The 26,638-nt window shown below is 39.4% G+C and overlaps 1 protein-coding gene across 5 annotated transcripts in view; it reads left to right on the top strand.

The window, feature by feature from the left end:
* Positions 1-26,638, top strand: part of CSNK1A1 (casein kinase 1 alpha 1) — an 85,903-nt gene that overhangs the window by 29,761 nt on the left and 29,504 nt on the right. For all 5 annotated transcript variants that reach the window (XM_053567320.1, XM_053567316.1, XM_053567318.1 and 2 more), the window contains one exon: positions 21,499-21,625. In XM_053567320.1, the coding sequence (XP_053423295.1) occupies positions 21,536-21,625 (90 nt within the window). In that variant the 5' untranslated portion in view covers positions 21,499-21,535. The remainder of the gene's footprint in view (positions 1-21,498; positions 21,626-26,638) is intronic.

The following is a 26,638-nucleotide window of genomic DNA, read 5'->3' as shown; positions in this document are numbered from 1 at the left end:
TCCAACGGTCTGAGGGACAGTGAATTGGCCCCCTGTTTAAAAAGTTTGATGCCTGTACTGACTGGGTAATCTGGACTCCGTCAGCACCTTAACCTCTATGGGCCTGTTAATTTCCTTATCTATAAAATAAAAAGGATTTTATTTAAGTCAGTAATTTTCTATCTTGGTTGGGATAGGAAAGGAGAGTGCTGAACAGAAAGAATTGAGTTCCCTACCTTTCTTTTACCAGAAAAATATTCATTTCCATTTGCTTTTGCATACTGAACATTTGGGCAGGGTTTTTTTTGAACAAGGATTCCCTATAAAAAAGTCACTGGCCAAGTCGATCTCTGTCCCTTCAGTGTTGAAATGTTAAGACCTATTTTCAGAGGATAGTAGCTAGAAAGCATTTCATCATTTTGATGTTTTACCTTAGCTCATGAACATACGTCATCTTTAGGTAAACTACAGAGGGACCCTTCAGAAGAAAGTAAAATAATGAAATATACTTTTATAGGGACATCATATGTAAAGAAGATGTGAGAGGACAGGGGAGATGTGAAGAGACCAGGTCTCACCATGTTACCCAGGCTGGAGTGCAGTGGCTATTCACAGTGTGATCATAGCTGTGATCCTAACATACTGTAACCTTGAACCTATTCATTGAACCTATGGACTGAAGCCACCCCTTGCCTTAGCCTCCCAAGCACCTGAGACTTCACAACAGGCCCACCACACTTAGCTGTCTTATGTTTTTTAATCACCTTTTTTGCTCTCTCCAAATAGAAAGTATTCTAGAAGATATTTATAAAATACTTAATCTTCACTGTTAAAAGTGGCTTAAATATTAATCTTATATTTTTTGTTCTGAGCGAATATCCTTTGAATAAGATCGTAATGGCTGGGCGGCGCCTGTGGCTCAGTTGGTAGGGCGCCGGCCCCATATACCGAGGGTGGCGGGTTCAAACCCGGCCCTGGCTGAACTGCAACCAAAAAATAGCTGGGCGTTGTGGCAGGCGCCTGTAGTGCCAGCTACTCGGGAGGCTGAGGCAAGAGAATCGCTTAAGCCCAGGAGATGGAGGTTGCTGTGAGCTGTGTGATGCCATGGCACTCTACCGAGGGCCATAAAGTGAGACTCTGTCTCTACAAAAAAAAAAAAAAAAAAAAAGATTGTAATGGCTGTCATCAGAAAACAAAGGTGACAACTGCCTTAGGTGTATTTTCATTAAGATAACTTACAGATCACTACTAGATGCATGAGATTTTTAAATCAAAGGGCAACCGAGTCCATGTCGTACTAGAAGTGCTTTATATTGGCTTATGGAGTAATGTAACAATGCTACTTAGCATTTTTTGAGCTTGACAAAACCTAAGAGATGTATTCTTACAAATTATAATATTTGAGTCTCAGGAGTTCCTGAAGTCTAACTCCGAGTCCTCTGAGAGCCATTATCACCATTATGTCAAAGTCAAATCATTTGATGCTGGAGAGCTATATATTGTTCTTTACTTGATGGCATTTGGCATCATACAGAGAAGCTGAAAAGCTTTTGTACAAGTGTAGGTATTTGTGTATTTAATGAGATGTTTATAATTCAGGGTGTTCAGTTCTTTTGAATCTGTGGATTGAAAGATAACTTTTGTTAGAAATCATTAATTTGGATTAAATACTTGTGAACCCGTGTAAAGTATGTGAGTTTTACGTCTTTAACTTTAGACATTTTTAGAACTAGATTATTTTGTTTCAAATTAAGCTGTACCTAAAGTATCATTGTCTTGTTTTTCTCATGATTTGTCAATATTTAGTAAGGAATTTTACTGTCAGTTCTAGAAAGAAAACTAGAATTTGGAGAGCAAATGTTATAAAATTAGTCCTTGAGTTTAACAGAAGTTGTTATGATATTATATGAATACCTTTATGGCTTTTCAATGAATGAACACCCAGTTAAAATGGTAGTTTTTTTTGTTACTATTTTTGTTTCTAATACAATCTCAGATGGCTGTTAAATTTTGGATAACCAGTATTAACATGACAGGGACTATCGTATTTTTTTAATGTGAGGTGTAATTTTCAGATAGTGAAATGGCACAGATTTTAATGTGTGGTTGGATCAGTTTTGACAAATGCATATAAAGGTGTAACCCATGCCCCCATTGAGATATTTGATTTTTCTGTATATATTTATATACACACATACTCCAATTCTTAGCATGCTACATCGGTGACAACGTTAGTTTTATTTTTTTAAAAAGTTAGTCTTTGGATCATACTTACAGATTATTCTGAATTTGATGTTGATGTGCTTATTGCAAGAGTACAGGTTAATAGTCTATTTATCAAAATGAAGTGTACTATGAGATTTACCTGACAAAATAATCAGGTGGTGGTAGTATATTTACCTCAGTCTCTTTTTGAAGAACTAGAATACTGCCTTTCCCTTGGCTAGGAGTGGTCAGTGGAGTATGCTATAGCTATTTTAATGGGGTTTGGAGAAGTACTTTACAAAAAAAAGGTTTATGTTATATATCCTCAATATAAAGGGAAATGGAAAAAGAATTGTGTTGGCAGAGTTAGGGTTCTGCTTGTGACATCATCTAGATTTGAACCTAGAGTGAATTCTATAATTTGTAACATCAATACTCACTTATAAAAGGCTTTTGTAAGATCAGCTAGGTTTTAAGAGTTTTTTCATGCATCGTATAAGTTGATGGTATCAATGGGGTAAAAGATGCCTCTTTTGTTCTTTGATAAAGTAATTTTTCTAACTTCAATGTAATTGCCTTTTATTTATTTACAACATTGACAAATACTGTTGAAACAAGGGAATAATTGGCTAAACATTTTTCCTCTGCATGCAAGAAAGAGAGTCCAGCATTATCCAGGCATGATGCTTGGTCTCAATTACAATAATCCTATAAAGTGGGGTTGCATACAAAGTGTGTGAGTTGAAGGGATTAATTTCTCTGAAGTTATACAGCTAATGTGTGGTTTCAACAGATCTTTCTGTGTCTTTAATATACCAATGGTTCCCAACTTCCACACAGTGGAATCATATTAGGGTGTTGTTTTGTGCAACAAGATCTTGCGCTGTTACCCAGACTGAAGTGTATTTGTGTGATCACAGCTCACTGTAATCTCCAACTCCCAGTGCATGCTACCACACCTCGCTACTTTTTTAGCATTATTTTTTGTAGGCTCGGCACCTGTAGCTGAGTGACTACTGCTCCAGCCACATACACCAGAGCTGGTGGGTTTGAACCCAGCCCAGACCTGCCAAACAGTAAGTACAATAACAAAATAGCCAGGTGTTGTGGCAGGTGCCTGTAGTCCCAGCTACTTTGGGAGCCTGAGGCAAGATAGTCACTTAAACCCAAGAGTTGGAGGTTGCTATGACTGTGACGCCACAGCACTCTACTAAGGGCAACATAGTGAGACTCTGTCTCAAAGAAATAAAAATAAATAAATAAATAAAATGGAACCCTGAAGAAGGTTATGGCTACTATACTTTTTTTTTTTTTTTTTTTTTCCTTGAGACAGTGTCTTATTCTGTTGCCCAGGCTAGTGTGACATGGTGTCAGCCTAACTCACAGCAACCTCAAACTCTTGGCCTCATGCAGTCCTCCTGCCTTAGCCTTCCAAGTAGCTGGGACTACAGGTGCCCACCACACACCTGGCTAAGTTTTTTTTAGATTTAGTGGGGGTCTTGCTCTTGCTAACTCTGGTCTTGAACTCCTGAGTTCAAGGGATCTTCCCATCTCAGCCTCCCAGAATACTAGTATTACACACATGAGCCACTGCCCCTAGCCTGCTGCTATGCATTTTTATTGAATTTTAGAAGTGCCTGGTACATGTCTGGTTCAGTTACTTATTCCCAGTTAATAATGGGGATATTTACCAAGTCTGTGGTACTTACTGTTTAAGTACTCCACTGAACCCACTAGTTGGCTGCCAGTTTACAAATGGAAACCTGGCTGGACTAGTTCATTTAGCTTTGAATGCTGGCACAAAGATAATACTGTTATAACTTCACAGTAAAGGATTATTTACTATTGTGGATGCTCATCAGCTTAAAGTATCTATTAGCATTCATTGGTATTGTCAGCCATTTTGAATTTCTTTTGGTTCTATTTCAGTGACATCAGGAAGTTGCTTATCACAAATTTTGTACTGGAGAAGGATTTTTTTTTAAGAGATGATGACAGTGATAATGGCTGAAGTACACAGTGTAAATAGGGTAAATCAGCAATATGTTTCATTTGTGTTACTAAGTGTACAGTGGAGAAGTTTCCATATGAACCTTCTGAATTGAAGTTGTCTTGTATTTCAGCTCATCTGAAAGCTGCTCTAAGTACTGTACTTAAACTATTAAATTTCCCTATACTGTCAAAGCATTCTGTCCTCTAAGGGTGGCTTTTATGAAAAGGGGAATGTGACGTCTGATTTAAAGCTATTTTGTTGGAAAATAGTAGCGTGAAATTTCTGAAAATTTTAAGTACCATATTTTTCAAAACTTAGAGATGTTTAATACATTGTCCTTGGTAACAATTGAAATAATGAAATTGCTCTAAATAAAGGTCAAACTCTTAGGAGAATACCATTTTTTCCTTTTTCATTTTTTTTTTTTTGTAGAGACAGAGTCTCACGTTATGGCCCTTGGTAGAGTGCCGTGGCATCACACAGCTCACAGCAACCTCCAACTCCTGGGCTTAAGCGATTCTCCTGCCTCCTCTCCCGAGTAGCTGGGACTACAGGCACCCGCCACAACGCCAGGCTATTTTTGGTTGCAGTTTGGCTGGGGCCGGGTTTGAACCCGCCACCCTCGGTATATGGGGCCGGCGCCTTACCGACTGAGCCACAGGTGCCGCCCCAACAAGCATTTCTTTATAGCTATTATATGCCAAAGTTTGGGATACTGATACATTTCACTGAACAGACAATTTTGTAAGGCTTAAATTCTTTCTGCACATCTGTCATGAGCATAGCATATGGTTGTAAATTTGTCTCCTTCTGAAAATTAGGAGGAAAGTCTGAGTCTCATTGTGTGAAGACATGAATGGTTTCTTACCATCAGGGGTTAACGTACTGATCACCTCAAAGTATTTAGAGATCGCCTTGATTTGTCAAGTCACTAGTACCCAATTAAAGGCCCTATTTGTGTGAATCCTGCTAAGTCAGCATTTTTGCAAAACTTCGGCCATGTATAATAATTACTTACAGATCTTGTTAAAGGTGCTAGTTATACCACCTTAACTCTAGATTTGTGTTTGACCAATTCTGGATTGGGACCCCCAAAGCTGTATTTCTTTTTAATAAATTGCCCAGAGTAATTTCTGCTAAAGACCAGATAACTACACTTAGAGAAATCTGTGCTAAGGTTTTGGTACTCCATTGTATTAGCTGTTGATAGTGAATTTTGCTGAGTGCTGTGGCTGTTACATGAAATGCTATTGTCTTTTTAGCATTTTATAATTATTGGACAACTGCTTTTTGTAGTAAAAGTAAGAATTCCTTATTTCTGTAATGCTTTGTAATTTGCTGATTGCTTATACATAGGCTATGTCATAATTATGAACAATACCTCTTAAGTAGAGAAGGTTAGTTATATGAAGAATCTTTGGGCCAGGCATGGTGACCCTCACCTGTAATCTTAGTACGATGGAAAAGGATTGCTTGAGGCCAGGAGTTCAGAACAGGTCTGAGCAAGAGCAAGATCCTGTCTCTACAAAAAAATTAGCCAGGTATAGTGACATGCACTTAGTCTCAGCTACTTGGAATACTTGAGAGGCTGATGGGAGTGGATCACTTGAGCCCAGGAATTTGTGGTTGTTGCAAACTGGATGATGCCACTGTACTCTAGCCCAGGTAAGAGCGAGACTCTCAAAAAGCAGAATCTTTGACCAGTGACTACTTACAGTAATAGAGCAAGAAAACAACAAACCCAATACTGGAATCTCTTCTGGCTGCTGATCCAGTATTCTTGGTACTGTATTACGTATACTGTCAATTTAGCTAGCTTCCCATTCTTAACATAACTGCTGGTTTACTGGACCAAGTTTTACTTTACCTTTCTGTTTTTTTAAGAGGCAGGTTTTTTCTTTGTTGCCTAGGCTAAAGTATAGTGGCAGGATCATAGTTTGCTGCCCCCTTGAGCTCCTAGGCCTAAGAGGTCCTTCTCCCTCAGCCTCCCATGTGACTGTCATTGTAGGCATACTTTTTTGTGGAGATGGTGTCTCAATATGTTGCCCAGGCTGGTTTTGAATTTCTGGGCTCAAGTGATTTTCCTTCGTCAGCCTCCCAAGGCTTTGAGATTATAGGTATAAGCCACCATGTCCAGCTCTGATTGCTGTTATTTTCTTGCTCAAACGTTTTAATGCACACGTCATGTTTTTGCTTTTGGAGGAGTGGAGCTAAGTCACTTAAACCTTGAGAATTTGAGGTTTAAATTAGAAAGTGAGGAAAGGAGCCTAATTTTAATATTTTAGAAGTAGGGTGGGTGGTTATGGCTTTCGGCATGATGAATTTAAGGTGACATAGAGTATCCTAAATTTAACTCCTATGTAGTTAGGTTAGCAGAACAATAGAGAACTGAACCTAGGCTAGAGAATTAGGACTGGGGTTAGATCAACAATGTCCACATACATTGATAGCAAAGAAAGTAAATTAAGTAAAGGCTCAACTTCTTTGTGAAAATAGAAAATCAGTTAAGGAGTAAGAGTCAGGTTAATGGGCTATTTGAAGATAAAGGAAGTCAAGTTTTCAGGAGAAAGTAGAAAGTAATGTACAGCCAAGAGATAGAAAATAAATGAGATTTAAATGTTTTTAGGTTTGACTGTAACTGATCCCAGTACACAGTAGGTGCTTAGTTAAATAACTTGGCTCAGTGACAAGATCTGAGGGCAATCTGATGAGCCAGTAGTACATAAAATTGAAAGGATAAGCAGAGGCCAGATGTGGGTTTTTTTTTTTTATATGCGTTAAACTGTTGCATTTTTGGTCGGTAATAGCAGAGAGGCCTTAGTTTTTGTAGCAGAGAAAATGGCACAGTAAAACCATAGAGGAATGACTGGAACTAGGAGAATATTTAGGAAGGTAATAAAAGAAATTAGGCATCTTTTAAAAGTTAGCTCAGGTGCTAACTTTTCTAGCCTTCCTTTTTATCTTCTAAATAAATTGCTCCTTCCTTTGTCTTTTTTTTTTTTGGTTTTTGGCCGGGGCTGGGTTTGAACCCGCCACCTCCGGCATATGGGACTGGCGCCCTACTCCTTGAGCCACAGGCGCCGCCCTGCTCCCTCCTTTGTATCATATTTTGTATTTACTTTATTGTTGCCTTTATATTGTACATGTCCGGGCTAGTGTGCCATGACACATCAGCCTTGCTCATAACAACCTCAAACTCCTGGGTAAGCTATCCTCCTGCCTCAGCCTCCCAAGTAGCTGGGACTACAGGCAAGCACCACAACGCCCAGCTAATTTTTTCTATTTTTATTAGAGACAGGGTCTTGCTTTTTTTTTTTTTTTTTTCTTTGAGAGACAGAGTCTCAAGCTGTCACTCTTGGTAGAGTGCTGTGGTGCCATAGTTCACAGCAACCTCCAACTCTTGGGTCAAGCGATTCTCTTGCCTCAGTTTTTCTTTTAGTAGAGACAGGGGTCTCGCTTTTGCTCAGGCTAGTCTCGAACTCATGAGTTCAAGCATTCCACCCACCTGGGCACCCCCAGAGTGCTAGGATTACAGGTGGCTCATTACAGGTGTGAGCCACCGTGGCCCAGGGTCTTGCTTATGCTTGAGCTGATCTTGACCTCCTGGGTTCAAGCAAACCTCCTGCCTCAGCCTTTTAGGAGTGCTAAGATTACAGGCCTGAGCCACTGCCAGGTCTGCACTTGTCATTTTTCTTCTAAGCCTCAAGGTACCTATAGCACATATTTACGGTTTCAGATACATAGTAGGTGCTTAAGCGTTGTATCAGCATCAGGCTACAACAGATTTGGGGAAGAGATTTGATTTTTTTTTTTTTTTTTTTTTTGTAGAGACAGAGTCTCACTTTATGGCCCTCGGTAGAGTGCCTTGGCATCACACAGCTCACGGCAACCTCCAACTCCTGGGCTTAAGCGATTCTCTTGCCTCAGCCTCCCGAGTAGCTGGGACTACAGGCGCCCGCCACAACGCCCGGTTATTTTTTGGTTGCAGTTTGGCCGGGTCCAGGTTTGAACCCGCCACCCTCGGTATCTGGGGCCGGCGCCTTACCGACTGATCCACAGGCGCCGCCCGGGGAAGAGATTTTTTAAATAGCTTTATTGAAATAATTGACCTGTTTATAAAGTGTACAGTTTGGGCTTTAGCATATGTATAGAGTTTGTGACCGTTACTGTTATATAATTTTTAAATATTTTCATTCTAAAAAGAAACCTTGAACTTGTTCCCCATACCAGCAGCAAGCAGCCGTGAATCTAGTTTGTATTTCTGTGTGTATTTGCCTATTAGAAAAGATTTGGGTTCTTTGTCTCTTGCCTCAGCCCACCAAACTCCTCAAAGGAGGAGTGTGTTCACTGCTTCTCCTTTGCTCTGGGAAGTCCAGGTGTGTCTATCATACTGTGATCTTCAGGTACTGCAATATCTGTAAGTAGGATGCGAGGATAACACAGAAGCTGAAAAATGAGAATGTGGAAGAATTGCCAGGTCTTAAGACACATGGTCAAGAAAGGAAATGCCAGTGAAGTGTGAGGTGGGACCCTGTCCCAGAACCCGTAAGTTTAAATAAACAGTATGTAAATATAGAACCCCTGGCAACTTCAAGCTCTGGGGCCCTATATCAAGATATGACAGAAGAAACAAAGGTAAAGGTAAGACATTTGAAGGATTAAGACCATCCTTGGACATTGGAATTCCATGTCTCCCATTTACTCTATAGCTTTGTCCAAGCATTGATAGAGGAGCTCCACAGAAATACACAAAAATCACTGCCTACTTTAGAGTTCCTCACTCAGGAGCTCATTCTGAACATGGAAAATCATTTTGGTCAGATGTAGGGGGATTTCTTGAAACTGCATAACGGCAGTGGTATAGCAGTGGAGTCTAAATAAAAAATGTGTGTGTATATATTATTTTTTATTTATTTGTTTGTTTGTTGTTTTTTTTTTGGTTTTTTTTATTTTTTTTTGGCTTTTTTATTTTATTTCGTTGCTTATTTTTTATTTCTTCACTTTTTTTTTTTTTTTTTTTTTTGTTTTGTTGAGACAGGGTCCCACCCTATGCCCCTGAGCAGAGTGCAGTGGGCGTGGTAGCTCACCACAACCTCAGACTCGGGCTGCGGGCACCCCGCTGCCTCTCAAGCTGTTGCCCTGGGTAGAGTGCCATGGTGTCATAGCTCATAGCAACCTTCAGTTCTTGGGTTCAAGCCATCCTCTTGGCCTCAGCTTTTCTATTTTTAGTAGAGATGGGGTCCCGCTTTTGCTCAGCTTTTGCTCAGGCTGGTCTCGAACTTATGAGTTCAAGCAGTCCATCTGCCTCATGTACTAGGATTACCAGCATAAGCCACTGCACCTGGCCTGAAAAGTACTTCTTGATTGTACATCAGAAACCATGGAGGGCTGCCTGGAGTTGGAGGCTGGATATAACATGAAGGCAAGAGAGGCCTGGTAAAGTTTGGAAGATCTTCAGTGCTTTTTTTTTTTTTTTCTTTTTTACTCCAAAAGATGAGCAAGGATTGTGCCCTTGCTTCCTATCCCTCGAGGGAAACAGGAAGTTGAGACATGTTCAAACACTTAACATATATTGCTCTTTGGCAAGGAGAGTTGCAAAGGAAGATCCTCCTGCAGATTCCCAGGAAACTTCGATTCAATTCAATCAGCAAACTGAAAGGAAATGGACTCTGGGGGTGTTTTTTTTTTCCTCTGGTTCCATGTTCATTTTGTCTTCATAGATAGGTTCCTGATTTGCTAATAAACTTTCTTGGGTGGGGATTATCTTAAAAACCAAGGATGATTAAAAAGATCACACAAACACACACACAGGATTTGGTCAAGCTTTGGTATTGTGGAAACTGTAGTATATTTTCTACTTCCTAACGAAAAAATATATTTGTATATTTCTGAAGCTTCCGGTTCTCCACATGCTGTCTCTTAGCATCACTACTATCAATATCAGAGAGAGCAGTAACTATTAAGGACTGATAACAAAATCATTTGTGATCTTTGAAATAAAACTTTGGACACTTTGGGGAGAATGATAACTATATCACTGAGACCCAAGAAGAAATGAGTATAGCGGCTCGGCTCCTGTGGCTCAAGCGGCTAAGGCACCAGCCACATACACCTGAGCTGGCGGGTTCAAATCCAGCCCGGGCCCGCCAAACAACGATGGCTGCAACCAAAAAATAGCCGGCTGTTGTGGCAGGCGCCTGTAACTCCCAGCTACTTGGGAAGCGGAGGCAGGAGAATCGTTCCAGCTCAGGAGTTGGAGGTTGCTGTGAGCTGTGATGCTACAGTACTCTACCCAGGGTGACAGTTTGAGGCTCTGTCTCAAAAAAAAAAAAAATGAGTATAGGATAGCAGATGTAAACCAGGTTTTGAAAAAATTAACTGGTGAAAAAGATAATAAGGTGATGTTATACACACTATATGCCAGCCTATAATGGCTGCTTTTGATTTCTTGTGAACATCAAGCTTCAGGCATACCTCTAACCCCTACCCATCCCTTCACCTGGACATCTAGCTGTCCTTTAAGAATCATGCTTAGCGAAACTTTCCCTGATGCCTCCCTTTAAAAGCAAATTGTAATCTTTTTTTTTGAGTCAGAGTCTCAAGCTGTCGCCCTGGGTAGAGGGCTATGGCGTCACAGCTCACAGCAACCTCAAATTCTTGGACTTAAGCAATTCTCTTGCCTCAGCTTCCCAAGTAGCTGGGATTACAGGCGCCCACCACAATGCCCAGCTATGTTTTGATTGTAGTTGTCATTGTTGTTTGGCGGGCCTGGGCTGGATTCGAACCCGCCAGCTCTGGTGTATTTGAGCTATAGGCACGGAGCTGCAAATTGTAATCTTTGCCACCTAACATTGCAGTGTTACGTTATGAAAGCAGGAATTGTATGGTTTTATCTTGTTAGCTACTATAACTATTGAATGGATGAATGAATAGTAGCTTTGGTAATAAATGGTGACATGTACCAAAGAAAGTTTTATGTTTTTATTATTTTCAGAGTTAGGTAGTATTTACACTTCTTTGAAGGCAAATGGCAAGGAATAAGGAGATGGAGAGTTTGAAATTGTTATATGTTAATTCAGAGATCTTGGACATGATATTATGAGCAAAGGATTAGTAGTAAAAGGAAGTAATGTTAGGGTGGGAAAGAATGAAAGTAAATCATAGCTGCGTTATTGCTGACTGAAATGTACACATAGTTTTGAAATTTTTGGTCTTAAACTAACATTTTTCATCCTCATAAGTTAGTTTAGGGTTTTTTCTTTTAAGACCCAAAGTTACTCTGTCACCCAAGCTAGAGTGCCATGGCTTCAGCCAAACTCGTAGCAGCTTCAAATTCCTGATTTCAAGCAATCCTCCTGCCTCAGCCTCCAGAGAGGCTGGAACTATAGGCACGCACCACAATGTCTGGCCAATTATTCTATTTTTTAGTAGAGATGTGGGGTCTTGCTCTTGCTCAGGCTGGTCTGGTACTCCTGATGATTCCTCAAGGAATCATCTTGCCTCAGCCTTCCAGAGTGCTAGGATTACAGGCCTGAGCCACTGCGCCTGGCCTAGACAGAGAAAGAGTTCTTAACTCAGTCCAAGGATCCCATGGCCACTCTATGAAATCTGTGAAGGTGGATTGGTAAAAAAAAAAAAATTAAATCTTTATTTTCATGAGCTTCTAAAAATCAGGCCTTTTTTCTTTGGTAATATGGGCAAAAACCTCCATTAATTTTAGCAGAACCTGAACTTTGTCACCACCAGTAGAAAGCACAGTTATTTTGTATCACATTATTGTTGCCAATATCTTAAAATGTGGCTTATACTTACTACTACTACAAACTATGACCTATTTCTAGGGCAGCGCCTGTGGCTCAGTCGGTAAGGCGCCGGCCCCAGATACCGAGGGTGGCAGGTTCAAACCCGGCCCCGGCCAAACTGCAACCAAAAAATAGCCGGGCGTTGTGGCGGGCGCCTGTAGTCCCAGCTACTTGGGAGGCTGAGGCAAGAGAATCGCTTAAGCCCAGGAGTTGGAGGTTGCCGTGAGCTGTGTGATGCCAAGGCACTCTACCGAGGGCCATAAAGTGAGACTCTGTCTCTACAAAAAAAAAAAAAAAAGGCCTATTTCTATATCATTATTTAATGTATTAATAAAGAGAATATGTCTATTACTGTATCCCCAAATGATTTTTTGGAAAATAATTTTATGTTTGCTGAATTTCACTGTAATTGTTTTCCTTTATAATGATATATATTTTATTCTGTACATTTAAAACATTGTGGGAAGGAATGTATGGGAAGAAAAGGTATCTATGGTTTTGTGAATATAATCTCTGTACAATGAGTGGCAAATACTGTTAAGAATGGCACATGTGGCCGGCAGCAAGGTGGCGCATGCCTGTAATCCTAGCACTCTGGGAAGCTGAGGTAGGAGGATCCCTTTAGCCCAGGAGTTCCAGACTAGCCTGAGTAAGAGTGAGTGAGACCCCGTCTCTACTAAAAATAGAAAAATTAGCCGGATATGCTATGCGCTTGTATTCCCAGCTACTCCTGTGGCTGAGGCAAGCAATCCTGCAGCAGCCCAGGTGTTTGAGGTTGCAGTGAAGTAGGCTGATGCCACGGCACTCTAGCCTGGTGGCAGAGCAAAACTCTGTCTCAAAACAAAAAGGGCACACATAAACATTAATGTATAGGAATCTTTTTTCCTTCTTTTTTTGCAGTTTTGACTGAGGTCAGACTCGAACCCGCCACCCCTGGTGTATGAGGCTAGCGCCCTACTCCTTGAGCCACAGGCACTGCTCAATGTATAGGAATCTTAAAAGGAATTTAGAGAAGAGGAAGCAGGGTAGCTAGCTGGAACTGTTAAAAACAGCATCCTAGGGCAGCACCTGTGACTCAAAGGAATAGGGTGCTGGCCCCATATGCCGGAGATGGCGGGTTCAAACCCAGCCCCGGCCAAAAACTGCAAAAAAAAAACAAAAAACCCAGCATCCTAAAGGTGGAATTTAAGCTGGTTCTTAGAGTTTAATAGATTGTGCTAGACCAAAGTTCTTAGTCTCTACACCCATAAAAAGGAACATAAAAGTTGGGTGATGATGGATTGGCAAGACTCTTAAGTTTGAGAGATAGTGTTTTGAGAATATTCTTGTAGATGCTGTGAAAATTTTAATATATATTTTTTTTTTTTTATTGTTGGGGATTCATTGAGGATACAATAAGCCAGTTACACTGATTGCAATTGTTAGGTAAAGTCCCTCTTGCAATCAGCATTGATTCAGTATTGATACTTTTTGTTCAGTGAAGACTGACACGAATAACAAGGATGGGAAGATAAATAGCATTGAGAAAGACATTTACCTTTGTTAAAACTGTCACATTTAATCTTTTGTAATTATTTGGCTTATATGAATCAAAGGTTAGTAAATGGTTCCTGGTGATTCTTTGAGTACATGGAGTGTTTCTGCACTCCTTGTTCTATTTTCCTCATCTGCCAAAGAAAGCACTCCCTAACCTGTTATAGCCTGTAATGGCTTTTTATTTTTTGATTCAGCAAAGTTTTTGAAAGTTTCTTATGTGTAAGCCATTGAATGCTGAGGATACAGGGTTATGAAAAAGATAAACATAATGACTGCTCTTATCAAGCTGATAGTCTGAATGAGTGAATATACATTGAAGAAATAATTAAACTATGTATTTTTGCCATTATTTTTGTCCTAGTCATAGAATCAATACATATTTGGGTACTGTAATCTGACCCGTGTATTACAATAATTATACTGATTAACTGGTTTGGGAAGTTCCTAGTGATACTTAAATATGTCCTTTTAGATATTTTATTTCTTTTCTCAGATATTCTTATGAAGAGATTTCTCAGAGAGAAAACCCCTAGCTTGAAATGTCCAGCTCTAATATAATACTAATTGGTCCCCATGACATTGTCAGTCTTTTCTCTATTCCTCTTTTTCCATATTGTATACTTTTTAACCACCAACTCTACTGATAATTCCTCTAGCTATTTACAGAATATATTAATCTCTTTAGTGTTGCATTGAAGAGTCCATAATACAGCCTCAAACTTGTCTGCCACTTTGATTCTTCCCCTCTGTGGGAGACCGTAGTCCAAAATAGTTTATTCTTGTACCTACTTGATATGCCACTTTCTGCCTTCTCTATGAAAATACTATTTATCCTTTAGGACCTGTTGGGCAGCAGACCATTTTCACAATAGCTCTTTAGATAGATTTAGTTCCCATTGATCTTTTGCCTGAATTCTGTTAGTGTTTTTTCTCAGCTTGATTGACCTGTATGTGTATCATTTTACATTTGTCCTTCTGGTGTATGTCTTAATTTTCAAATGATTTCGTTTGGGTATGGGTTTATAAGAAAGGAGATGAGACAGAGAGATAGACCTTGCCTTCTCTTGGCATTTTCCTCAGACTTTAGGTACCTTTTTTATGTTCTAATTAAGTAACGATGGTTGTATAAATTGTGAAATAATTCTTAGCCTACTTTTAAGTATCATTGAACTCTAAAGGTACTGATTTGAAACAAACAAGTGGTGGGCGGCGCCCGTGGCTCAGTCAGTAGGGCGCCGGCCCCATATACCGAGGGTGGCGGGTTCAAGCCCAGCCCCGGCCAAACTGCAACCAAAAAATAGCCGGGTGTTGTGGCGGGCGCCTGTAGTCCCAGCTGCTCGGGAGGCTGAGGCAGGAGAATCGCTTAAGCCCAGGAGTTGGAGATTGCTGTGAGCTGTGTGAGGCCATGGCACTCTATCGAGGGCCATAAAGTGAGACTCTGTCTCTACAAAAGAAAAAAAAAAAAAAAAAGAAACAAACAAGTGGAAAATGGGACCCCTGAATATTTTGTTTATTTTTTTTTTTTTTTACTTTCATTCATTAAATCATTTCATTCTTTGGATATTTTGAAACTTAGGAAGGATAAGGTCCAAATCAAACTGGTTCTTTTTTTAGTCTCATAGATAAATGAAGTAGTTACAATATACACATCACTTTACCACTGTGTACTTAGGAGCAATACATTTTCTACTTAAAGTTAAAAAAGAAGTCTAAAGATAAGGCCTGAGTTTCTAGCTTGAAGGCACCTAGAAAGGGGAGAACAAGAGGATTGTCTGCAAACTTAAATGATGGCAAAGAATTAGGTTAGCGCTTGCTCATTCATTTCTCAGGTTCTGTCAAGACTATTCAAATCAAAACAGTTAGCTTTATCTTACCGGTGTAGAGTCAGAAATCCTAAAGTGATGATATGTGAATATTGTATTGTTAAAGAGGTAGCAGTGGATACAAGCAATAGTCATTGATTTTGAGAATTCTGAGAATTGAGAGATCGGTGTGGGATAGGCATCATAAGGAAAATGTCTTTGGTGTCTGGATTTTAAGAGGTTGAGATTTAAAATAGAGAAGCTCAAAATAGAAGTGGAAAACATGGAGTGAAGGAAGAAACTAAGAATAGGTAGGCTTTGAATAAGAAAAAGACCATTTCAGGTTCCTAATTTGTGTGTAATAATGTCTGAATGAGTTAGTCCAGATGGAAAGTCCAGATGGAGGGTGTGAAGTGTTAGCTTTGGAGAATTAGGCTATGTATTCCTTGAGACCAAAAAGAAGTATAAAAGAAACACCTGTTTCTTAGGTTTAAGGAATTGCAAACATATAGTACCAATCTTTTGTAGAGCAGAAAGAATCTATTGTTTAGAGCTGCATGGTTGCTCACAGAGAAAAATACTTTTGAAACGTATATTTTTAAACTGTTTTTAATAGAATATTTATCCTTTTGACTTTAAGAGTAGTAATATGTACTTCAAACATATTTATTTCATACACTTAGGCAAGGAGAATGTCCAGTGACTTTTTTTTTTTTTTTGTAGAGACAGAGTCTTACTTTATGGCCCTCAGTAGAGTGCCGTGGCATCACACAGCTCACAGCAACCTCCAACTCCTGGGCTTAAGCGATTCTCTTGCCTCAGCCTCCCAAGTAGCTGGGCCTACAGGCGCCCGCCATAATGCCCAGCTATTTTTTGGTTGCAGTTCAGCCGGGGCCAGGTTTGAACCCGCCACCCTTGGTATATGGGGCCGGCGCCTTACCGACTGAGCCACAGGTGCCGCCAGTGTGACTTGTTTTTTAAAAAAATATATTCCTCTAGCCGGGTGTTGTGGCAGGCACCTGTAGTCCTTGGGAGGCTGAGGCAAGACAATCGCTTAAGCCCAAGAATTAGAGGTTGCTGTGAGCTGTGACGCCGTGGTACTCTTATAAAGGGCGATATAGTGAGACTGTTTCAAAGAAATTAGAAAAAAAGAAAATATATTCTTCAATTCATGAAATTCATCCCAGTTTCTAATTATTGAGTTAGAGGCTTTCTTGCAGATAATTTAAGAAGTGCTTTATGAAATTATGTTAATTGCATGAGGGTAAGAGGTCCAGGTTTATATTTGGGCTTAGATGGTTGTAATATTTGCTTGTTACTTATTGTAGCTTTGTATTTGTTTGTCATAGTAGAAATGTCTGTGCAGAGCTGAGACATAGTTTTATGAGAGCTGGTTTATGTTTTCCCTTTTGCCTGTTTAACTTTCCATGTCTTCCACACACTTGCTTAGCTCTTTCTGGATTTGGCATTGTTTTCTTTAAGTAAATTTTGACACATACAAACCCACTGCCCACATTCGGACTCAGGGTTGGCCATTTGCTAGTTCTGCTACCTGTTTTAAGATCTGACTGCCAAATAAATCATCCTCATGTTCTTTAGAAAAAATAAAAATTAAACTTAGATAAGTTAAATTTACATTAAAAATCTGCTGTGGGCTGGGCACTGTGGCTCACACCTATAGTCCTAATACTCTGGAAGGCTGAGGTCGGAGGATTGCCAGAGCTCGGGAGTTCGAGACCAGCCAGAGCAAGAATGAGACTCTGTCTCTACTAAAAAATAAATAAATAAATAATAGAAAAGCTAGCTGTGCATTGTACTGGTGCCTTAGTCCCAGCTACTAGGAAGGCTGAGGCAGGAGGATTGCTCAATAGTCTAAGAATTTGAGGTTGCTGTGAGCTATGGTGCCACAGCATTCTACCAAGGGCAATGGTGTGAGAGTCTGTCTTGAAAAAAAAAATTGGTATAATTTTAATAATAATAGAAGATTCCTGACAACTCTCTAACAACAATTTGCCTTGACACTTAAGTAAAAGGGAGAGGAAAAGGGAAAGGACAAAAAATAAAAATGAGGAAAAGGGAAAGGAGAATACAACTTAGTTGCTTTACCATTTACCTTTTCATACTGTTACTTGTTTTGTGTTACCCAAAACATCACTGTAAGCTTCTTTAAATGTTTGAATGTGTAAGGTCCCTAATTCTCTCATGGAGAATAAAGTGGAAGAAGGAAAGTAACTGCAGCCTTGGTGCATGGTTTTAGGTGCAATAAGGAGACTATATCTACTACTGTTAGGTTGGCACATGTATTTTTTAGGCTAGTGGGCAAGACCTTGAGAAGATGAAGTGAACAACAACCTTCCCTTATTTGGTTAACTGTTTTCTGCAAAGATGGTGTGAAAATGGATTCTATTTTGTGTGTTTGATGGCAGTTAACACATGTCTCATGTTTGGGATGTAGTTCTTATGAACAGCTGAACATAGGAAAGAACATGAACTTTTTGAACTTAGTATGATCTTTTGCTTGCAGTGTAACATTCTAAGGGAAGATACTCATTGCATCTGAATATGGGAATAGACCTGAAATTAAAACTGATTGGAAGCTTATATATTTTGTAGTTTTGATATATGTCATTGGGGGATAATGTTAGTGAGGCCTTGGGACCACTAGTTAGAATAGACTGTTTTCTTAAAAAAGAAACACCAGGCTCGGCGCCTGTGGCTCAAGCAGGTAAGGCACCAGCCACATACACCTGAGCTGGCGGGTCAAATCCAGCCCGGGCCCACCAAACAACAATGATGGCTGCAACCAAAAAATAGCCTGGCATTGTGGCGGGCTCCTGTGGTCCCAGCTACTTGGGAGGTGAGGCAAGAGAATCACTTAAGCCCAGGAGTTTGCTGTGAACTGTGATGCCACATCACTCTACCAAGGGTGACAGCTTGAGGCTCTGTCTCCAAAAAAAAAAATAGTATACTCATGTAGTTAAGTTGGCATTTTCTGGAGAAATACAATTGCTCAAATATTAAATGCTTATACTCTAGTTTTAAGTTGTTTTTTTTTTTGTTTTTTTTTTTTTGAGACAGTCTTCACTTTGTCACCCTTGGTAGAGTTCTGTGGTGTCATAGCTCACAGCAACCTTTTAACTCTTGGGCTCAAGTGATTCTCTTGCCTCAGCCTCCCAAGTAGCTAGAACTTGGAAGGTGCCTGCCACAACACCCAGCTATTTTTATTTTTATTTTATTAAATCATAGCTGCGTACATTAATGCAATCATAGGGTGCAATGTACTGGTTTTATATGCAATTTGAATTTTTTTTCTTTTTTGGCTGGGGCTGGGTTTGAACCCATCACCTCCGGTGTATGGGGCCAGCACCCTACTCCTTTGAGCCACAGATGCCACCCCAATTTGAAATATTTTCATCAAACTGGTTAAACCAGCTATTTTTAGAGATGAGATCTCACTCTGGCTCAGGCTGGTTCTCAAACCTGTGAGCTCAGGCAGTTTACCCACTTCGGCCTCCTATAGTGCAAGGATTATAGGTGTAAAGCCACTGCGTCTGGTCTTAATTTTGATTTTCTTTGAATCGTTGGCATATGTCAGCAAAACACCAAGAAGTAGCACTAAAAGCACTATAATTTTGACACAGATTTTTTTTAAAAAAGGCTTTTTCCCTTTTTTGAATATTTTTTTTTTTTTTTTTTTTTTTTTGTAGAGACAGAGCTTCACTTTATTGCCCTCGGTAGAGTGCTGTGGCGTCACACGGCTCACAGCAACCTCCAACTCCTGGGCTTCAGCGATTCTCTTGCCTCAGCCTCCCGAGTAGCTGGGACTACAGGCACCCGCCACAACGCCCGGCTATTTTTGGTTGCAGTTTGGCCGGGGCTGGGTTTGAACCCGCCACCCTCGGTATATGGGGCCGGCGCCTTACCGACTGAGCCACAGGCGCCGCCCCCTTTTTTGAATATTTTTAACCTACAAATTTTTCAGATATGCTTGGTATTGTGTCTTACTAGAGTTAACAAAGAAATGGCTCCTATTCAGCTTTAAACTTAACTCATACCTTGTTTTCTTTTTTTTTTTTTTTTTTTGAGACAGAGTCTCACTTTGTCGTCCTCAGCCCTCTACTGAGTGCTGTAGCATCACAGCTCACAACAACCTCCAACTCTTGGGCTTAAGCAATTCTCTTGCCTCAGCCTCCCAAGTAGCTGGGACTACAGGTGCCTGCCACAACACCCGGCTATTTTTTGTTGCAGTTGTCATTGTTGTTTAGCTGGCCTGGGCCAGTTTCAAACCCGCCAGCCTTGGTGTATGTGGTTGACACCCTAACTGCTGAGCTATGGGCACTGAGCCCTTTTTTGTTTTCTTTACAAAATTTCAAATATTGGCCAGTTTTCTTTCTAAGCAGAATTTATAATCTAGTAAAGTTTGGGGGGAATAAAAGCAGTAGTGCTTGTTTTTAAGAAAGAATTCTTTTTTGAGACAGTCTTACTATGTCGCCCTCGGTAGAGTACCATGGCATCACAGCTCACAGCAACCTCAATCTCTTGGGTTTAAGTGATTCTTTTGCCTTAGCCTCCTGAGTAACTGAGACTACAGGCACCCGCCATAGCACCCAGCTATTTTCTTGTTGTAGTTGTCACTCATGTTTAGCTGGCCATCCAGGGCTGGGCTTAAATCTGCTAGCCTCCTCTGTGTATGTGGCTGGCGCAGTAACCACTGTGCTACAGGCACTGAACCTAAGAAAGAATGCTTACCAGGATCATAAGACATTGAAATTTGAGATCATTTATTACAATGATTCCCCCTTCTTGGGTTAAGTAAAATAAGCAGTAGTTATTTCTTGAGTTACTGGGGCCACATCATATATGTGTCTGCAGGAATACATGTACAGCATAGGATAATTAAGACATGATTCCAGTCAAACACAAATAAATGTGATCAAACCTTGTGTTAATATTGGTTATTTTCTGTCATCTGAAACTCAGAAAAATGATACTCCCTTTTATTTTATTATTTTATTTTTATTGTTTTTATTTTTCTTTTCTTTCTTTTTTTTTTTAGCAGTTTTTGGCTGGGGCTGGGTTTGAACCCACCACCTCTGGCATATGGGGCCAGTGCCCTATCCCTTTGAGCTGCAGGTGCCACCCGTTTTTGTTTATTTTTCAGACAGTCTTGCTCTGTTACCTAGTGTTGCCTAGAGTGTCATGGCATCAGCAGAGCTCACAGCAAGCAACCTCGCACTTCTGGATTCAAGTGATCTCCCACCTCAGACTCCTAGTAGCTGTGGACTTAAAAGCATCCACCATCATACCTGACTAATTTATCTGTTTTTGGTAGAGACAGGGTCTCACTTTTGCTTAGGCGGGTCTTGAACTCCTGAACTCAAGCATTCCTTCCACTTAGGCTTCTCAGAGTGACTCCATTTTTAAAAGGGCAAGTAATTATTTATTAAATGTAGTTAGGTGGGAGTTGGGCCAAGAGTTAAGATAAAAAGGATCTTTGCTTTCTGCAACATTTGGAATGACTGATACAGTTTCCTTCATTTAGTTAGGAAGTAAATACAGGTAAGGTTAAAGAATTTGCTAAGTTTATAGGAATCAGGCAGATGGATATAGATAGAATTTAGCTGCCCTGGGAAGAGGAATGTTAAGGTTGCCATCCATACATGTCCTGTCTTTATAAGAGAGTGGAGTCACTTAATAGGGGAAAAACATATCAATTACCCTTATTTTGTGTTGGGCAATGTAGTTGATCAGTGATTATGTCTTCTGAATAGAGGAAAACGTAGCATAAATGGCATAGTAAAACTTGACCGGAGTATCTTCTTAAAGAGTTCACAAATTTTTTAAATTTGGTGATACTCCTGGACACAGTGAGGTGAGGTCAGAGCAGAATTGTTTGAGTTCAGGAGTTCAACACCAGCCTGAGCAAGAGTGAAACTTTCTACAAAAAAATCCAGAAAAATTAGTCAGGTGTTGTGGCACACAACTGTAGTATCAGCTACTCAGGAGGTTGAGGCAGGAGGATTGCTTGAAGCTGGGTGTTTGAGGTTACAGTGTGCTATGATGACATCACTGCACTCTAGCCCAGCTAACATAGTGAAACTCTGCCTCAAAAAAAATTTTTTTTGGTGTTAAGTGCAGCTTTTTCATAATGCTGTCCCTATTCCTTTTCTCCTTTTGTTAGGTGGTATGGTCAGGAAAAAGACTATAATGTACTAGTCATGGATCTTCTGGGACCCAGCCTTGAAGACCTCTTCAATTTCTGTTCAAGAAGATTCACAATGAAAACTGTACTTATGTTAGCTGACCAGGTATGTGACATTTTGATAAGAATAAAAACAAAGAATACTTCTATTTGATTGTATTTGAATGTTCATAAACTTGAATATTACAATCTTAGGCATCACTAACTTTAGGATAAGCAAAAAAAAAAAATTAACAGTATGATTTGTAGTTGTTTTCTTGTGAGAATAAGACAAAAATTGGAATTATTACTCCTATAAACGTAGTTTTCAGGCTATTCCTTCAGATGGAGTTTTAGTGTTTATATAGCAGATCTTGTTTGAAGGAAGAATTTAGAGCATAATGTAGGTGTAGATACATATTAAAATTTTGGATAAATTAAGCAAATTGAATATTATGTATTATGTGTGGGACTCTTCTGAAAACTATATTTTTGAGGAAAATAAGGTACTCAAATAATTCAAGCACTGGAAGTAATAGATTCTTGGGCAATGGTATTATTTAAGCAAACCTTGGAAATTTTGGAGATGTCAGGAATTTGATGCATTGACTATAGGTTAGATTAAATGTCTTTTTAGTCAAATTTTAGTTTAGTTTTTGTTTTGAGACGGTCTCTGTTACCCTGGGGTTGAGTGCAGTGGCATCAGTGTAGCTCACAGCAACCTCATATTCGTGGGTTCAAGTGATCCTCATACCTCAATTTTTCAATAATCTGGGACTACAGGCTCTTACCACAATGCCCTGCTAATTTTTCTATTTTTAGTATAGATGGGGTCTCTTGTTCAGGCTGATCTCAAACTCCTGAGCTCAAGCAATCTTCCTGCCTTGGCCTCCCAGATTGCTGGGATTACAGGTGTGAATTAAAATTGCCCAGCCAAATTTTAGATATTTTGATCTTAGGAAAATGAGAAAAAATTAGTTTTAAATATTGGGGGGGGGCAGGGAAAGGATAATACAGGTTGGGCATAACAGTTTACTATATTAAATTATTTTAAGTTGCACATGAAAACTTTATGTTCACTCTGTATATTAAAATAATAGGGTGACTATCAAGGAATGTATAATTTTTAACTTTGGTCAAGGTTCTTTTGAGGGCAGGAAAATGTTGGAAATGCTTCAAGTTAAGCTTTGTGTGTTTATAAGAATGCTGTGAAAGACTGCTTTCATTTATTTATTTTGAGACAGAGTTTCACTTTGTTGCCCTCGGTAGAGTGCTGTGGTGTCACAGCTCACAGCAACCTCCAGCTCTTGGGCTTAGTGATTCTCTTGCCTCAGCCTCCGGAGTAGCTGGGAGGGATTACAGGCACCTGCCACAACGCCTGGCTATTTTTGTTGCAGTTTGGCTGGGGCCAGGTTTGAACCTGCCACCCTCCGTATATGGGGCTGGTGTCCTACCCACTGAGCCATGGGTGCTGCCCAGACTGCCTTTTTTTTAAATGGGATGCCATAAAGGAAAACAGGGTAATAAAACTAGCAGTTGACATAGGATTTTAGAACGTCTATAAATTTAGGGAACAATAGAGAGAAGTTGGTTAATGGGTACAAAATACAACTAAGTAGAAGGAATGGGGTCTAGTATTTGATAGTACAGTAGGGAGGTTATAGTTAACAGTAGTTTATTGTATATTTCAAAATAGCCGGAAGAGAAGAATTGTGTATAATGTTACCAACACAAAGAAAATGTGAATGTTTAAAGTGATTATTACCTCACTTAATCCTCATTTAATCATTATACATTGTATCCATATATCAAAATATCACATATACCCCCAAAATATGTACAAGTATTATGGATGAATCTTTAAAAATTGTTTAAAAGCCCATAAATTCAAGGGATTGGTAAATAGGGCCCATTTTCTGTAATTAGCACTGATAATCCCCAGGCTTCTTTAACTGAACCTAAAATCTACTGAGGCGCACAAGCAAATATTAACAAATTATAATATTCAATTTGAGGCACATTATAAACAAGTATTAAAAGGCTAAAAAGCTTTTAATGTTTTTTAATTACAGAACAGTGAGTTCTAATAAGAGTTACAGCTTAAATTTGATAGGCTTGGTAACACATAAGCATTCATACATTGAGCATACATTAAGGGCCTATTACCTTTGTCCTTTTATTTTACTTTATTTTATTTTATTTTTTGAGACAGAGCCTCAAGCTGTCAACCTGGGTAGAGTGCCATGGCATTATACCTCGCTGCAACCTCCAACTCCTGGGCTCAAGCAATTCTCTTGCCTCTGCCTCCCAAGGAGCTGGGATTATAGGCATCCGCTACAACACCCAGCTATTTTTTGGTTGCAGCCATCATCATCGTTGTTTGCGGGCCTGGGCTAAGATTTGAACCCGCTAGCTCAGGTGTATGTGGGCTGGTGCCTTAGCTGCTTGAGCTACAGGCGCCAAGCCTACCTTTGTACTTTTAATTTGGGACATGCAAAGAACTAGGCCCTTCACTCTAGAACAGTGGTTCTCAACCTTCCTAATGCCACAGTTCATGTGGGTCATGACCCACAGGTTGAGAACCGCTGCTCTATAGAAGCTTAGAATCCAGTAGAGAAAGGCAGAAAAATGAGATGTTCAGAATTCTGTGATAGAAGTCTTTCTTGGTTACACTGATAATGTAAGAGAAAGAATGTGATTCTGAGGGAAGGAATTGTAAGAATGCTTCCTTTTAACCCTTTCCAATCCAATTTTTCTGCCAATTTAATACTCCTCCACGCTTATTTATTTTGAGCAGGAAAGAAGTTTACTTATAAGAAAAGCATAAATATGAACTCATCTGATAAATTATGTATTTTAGGTTACATAAAATAATTAAATTGTTTTTGTTTATGGAGAAAAAAATCATTAGTATCAGAAGTGGTTAATTAATACCTGATTCTTGCTCTGTAGAAGGGTATAGGCAGGCCTAACACTGAAATAGTCTGTAGTTTACACTATTAATTACCCTTTACTCAGCTTTTCCACAGTGATTAATTGCCATAGTTTTAATGATGGGTATTATTTAGCTGGAACAAGTATGTACAGTAAATGACTTAAATATTTTGTTTTACTTTTATATTCTGCACATAAAGGTGGTATTTATGCATTGTGTACATTTACTACTTTGAAAGTATAAGTAGTTTAAGCCAGAGATTACTGGTTTGGCTTCAGAGGACATTTGTCAAAGTTGAGGAACATGATTTAGAATGTGTATATTTATGGTAATAAAAGCTTTGGGAAATAGGGACAAATTAAAAATAGAATTATGGCATGTACTACTGAGGAGAAGAAGAAGAAGAATGTATGGATAGAAAAATAAGGGCCGGCACAGTGGCTCCCACCTGTAATCCTAATACTCTGGGAGGCCAAGGCTGATAGGTTGCCTGAGCTCATAGGTTTGAGACCAGCCTGAGCCAGAGTGTGACCTCATCTCTAAAAATATCCGGGTGTTGAGGCAGACGTAGTCCCAGCTGAAGGAAGGATGCTGAAGCAAGAGACTCACTTGAGCCCAAGAGTTAGAGGTTGCAGTGAGCTATGATGCCATGGCACTTCTACCAAGGGTGACAAAGGGATGTTCTGTCTAACAAAAAGAGAGAGAGAAAGAACGTTGACCATCTTTGGGTATGGAATACATTTCAAAATACGACTTCTAAGTATAGAAGGAATAGACATTTGGTAATTTGAAATTTCTGTTGTGTACAAGAGCCACCATGAGCAAAGACAAAATTTTAAAATTTTAAATCTTTTCTTTTCTTTTTAAGTGTAAGGATGGACTTTTATTTTAAAAATAGTCTTTTGAGGACTACAAATTACAAAGAGCAGATTACTACATGGAAATCTAGTGAATACATTTTGCCTGTGCACGAAAACTTTATCAAAGTTATTATTCATTTAACAAATTAACCCCATTCGTAATGTTATCTGTTAAGAATGCTCTTTTAAGGTTACTATACCTTTATTTCAAATTATATATTACACATTATTCCCTCAAGATGAACTTTTAAACACCACTCTTGGCTCCTAAGATTGGCACCTGCAGAGGGGCAATTTCCACTCAGCTTCTGGTGGCTTCATTCCAGGCTAGTTTCTCTCATCAATGAAAAACCTTCAAAACATTGACTTTTAACACAAAGTCTATCAAAAAATGTGACTACATAAAATTTTAAATCTTTTCAAATGAAAAGTTGTTTATTATTTGCAAAGAAATCCTAAAAATTGACTGAAGAAAGGATAAGCTATGAGAATAATGGGCAAAGAATATGGTTTGTTAGCTCATAGATAAATAAATCCAAATCACCAGTAAAAATGATCAGATGACCAGGCTTAGTGTTAGGGAAGTACAAATGAGATAATACTTTTTACCTGTCAAATTAGTAAAATTTAGGAAGAACTATAATAAAATAACTTCACTAGTAAAAAAAAAAAAAAAAGAACATTCTGATTTACTACTGGTAGAAATAAGAATTGTCACAGCTTGTTGTGAAAACCAGTCAGATGTTATTTATTTATTTATTTATTTGTAGAGACAGAAAAATACTGCCCTCGGTAGAGTACCGTGGCGTCACACGGCTCACAGCAACCTCCAGCTCTTGGGCTTACACGATTCTCTTGCCTCAGCCTCCCGAATAGCTGGGACTATAGGCGCCCGCCACAATGCCGGCTATTTTTTTGTTGCAGTTTGGCTGGGGCTGAGTTTGAACCCACCACCCTCGGTATATGGGGCCAGCACCCTACTCACCGAGCCACAGGTGCCGCCCAGTCAGATGTTATATTAACAAAATAAAAATTGTGTCCTTCAATTCAGCAACTCCCCATAATTGTATGGAATTTAAAACCCATAGGAAAAAAAGCATCAGTAGGTAAATGATCTATATCTAAGTATACTGTGAATAGCCTTGTTTATAGTGGGAAAAAGAAACAGTGTGAGAATTATGTAAGTTGGGGAAAACACACATATAGAACATTTGTAGTCATGAAAAAGAACGTTAGAACTATATTGTTTGACATGGCATAATTTCTAAGAAATTAAGAAAAGCGGGGCGTGGGCGGCGCCTGTGGCCCAGTGAGTAGGGCGCCAGCCCCATATGCCAGGGGTGGT

This window comes from Nycticebus coucang, chromosome 17 (genome assembly GCF_027406575.1).
Source record: "Nycticebus coucang isolate mNycCou1 chromosome 17, mNycCou1.pri, whole genome shotgun sequence".
NCBI lineage: Eukaryota > Metazoa > Chordata > Mammalia > Primates > Lorisidae > Nycticebus > Nycticebus coucang.
The sequence above is the reverse complement of the archived record's forward strand: the minus strand, read 5'-3'. Positions and strand labels throughout refer to the sequence as shown.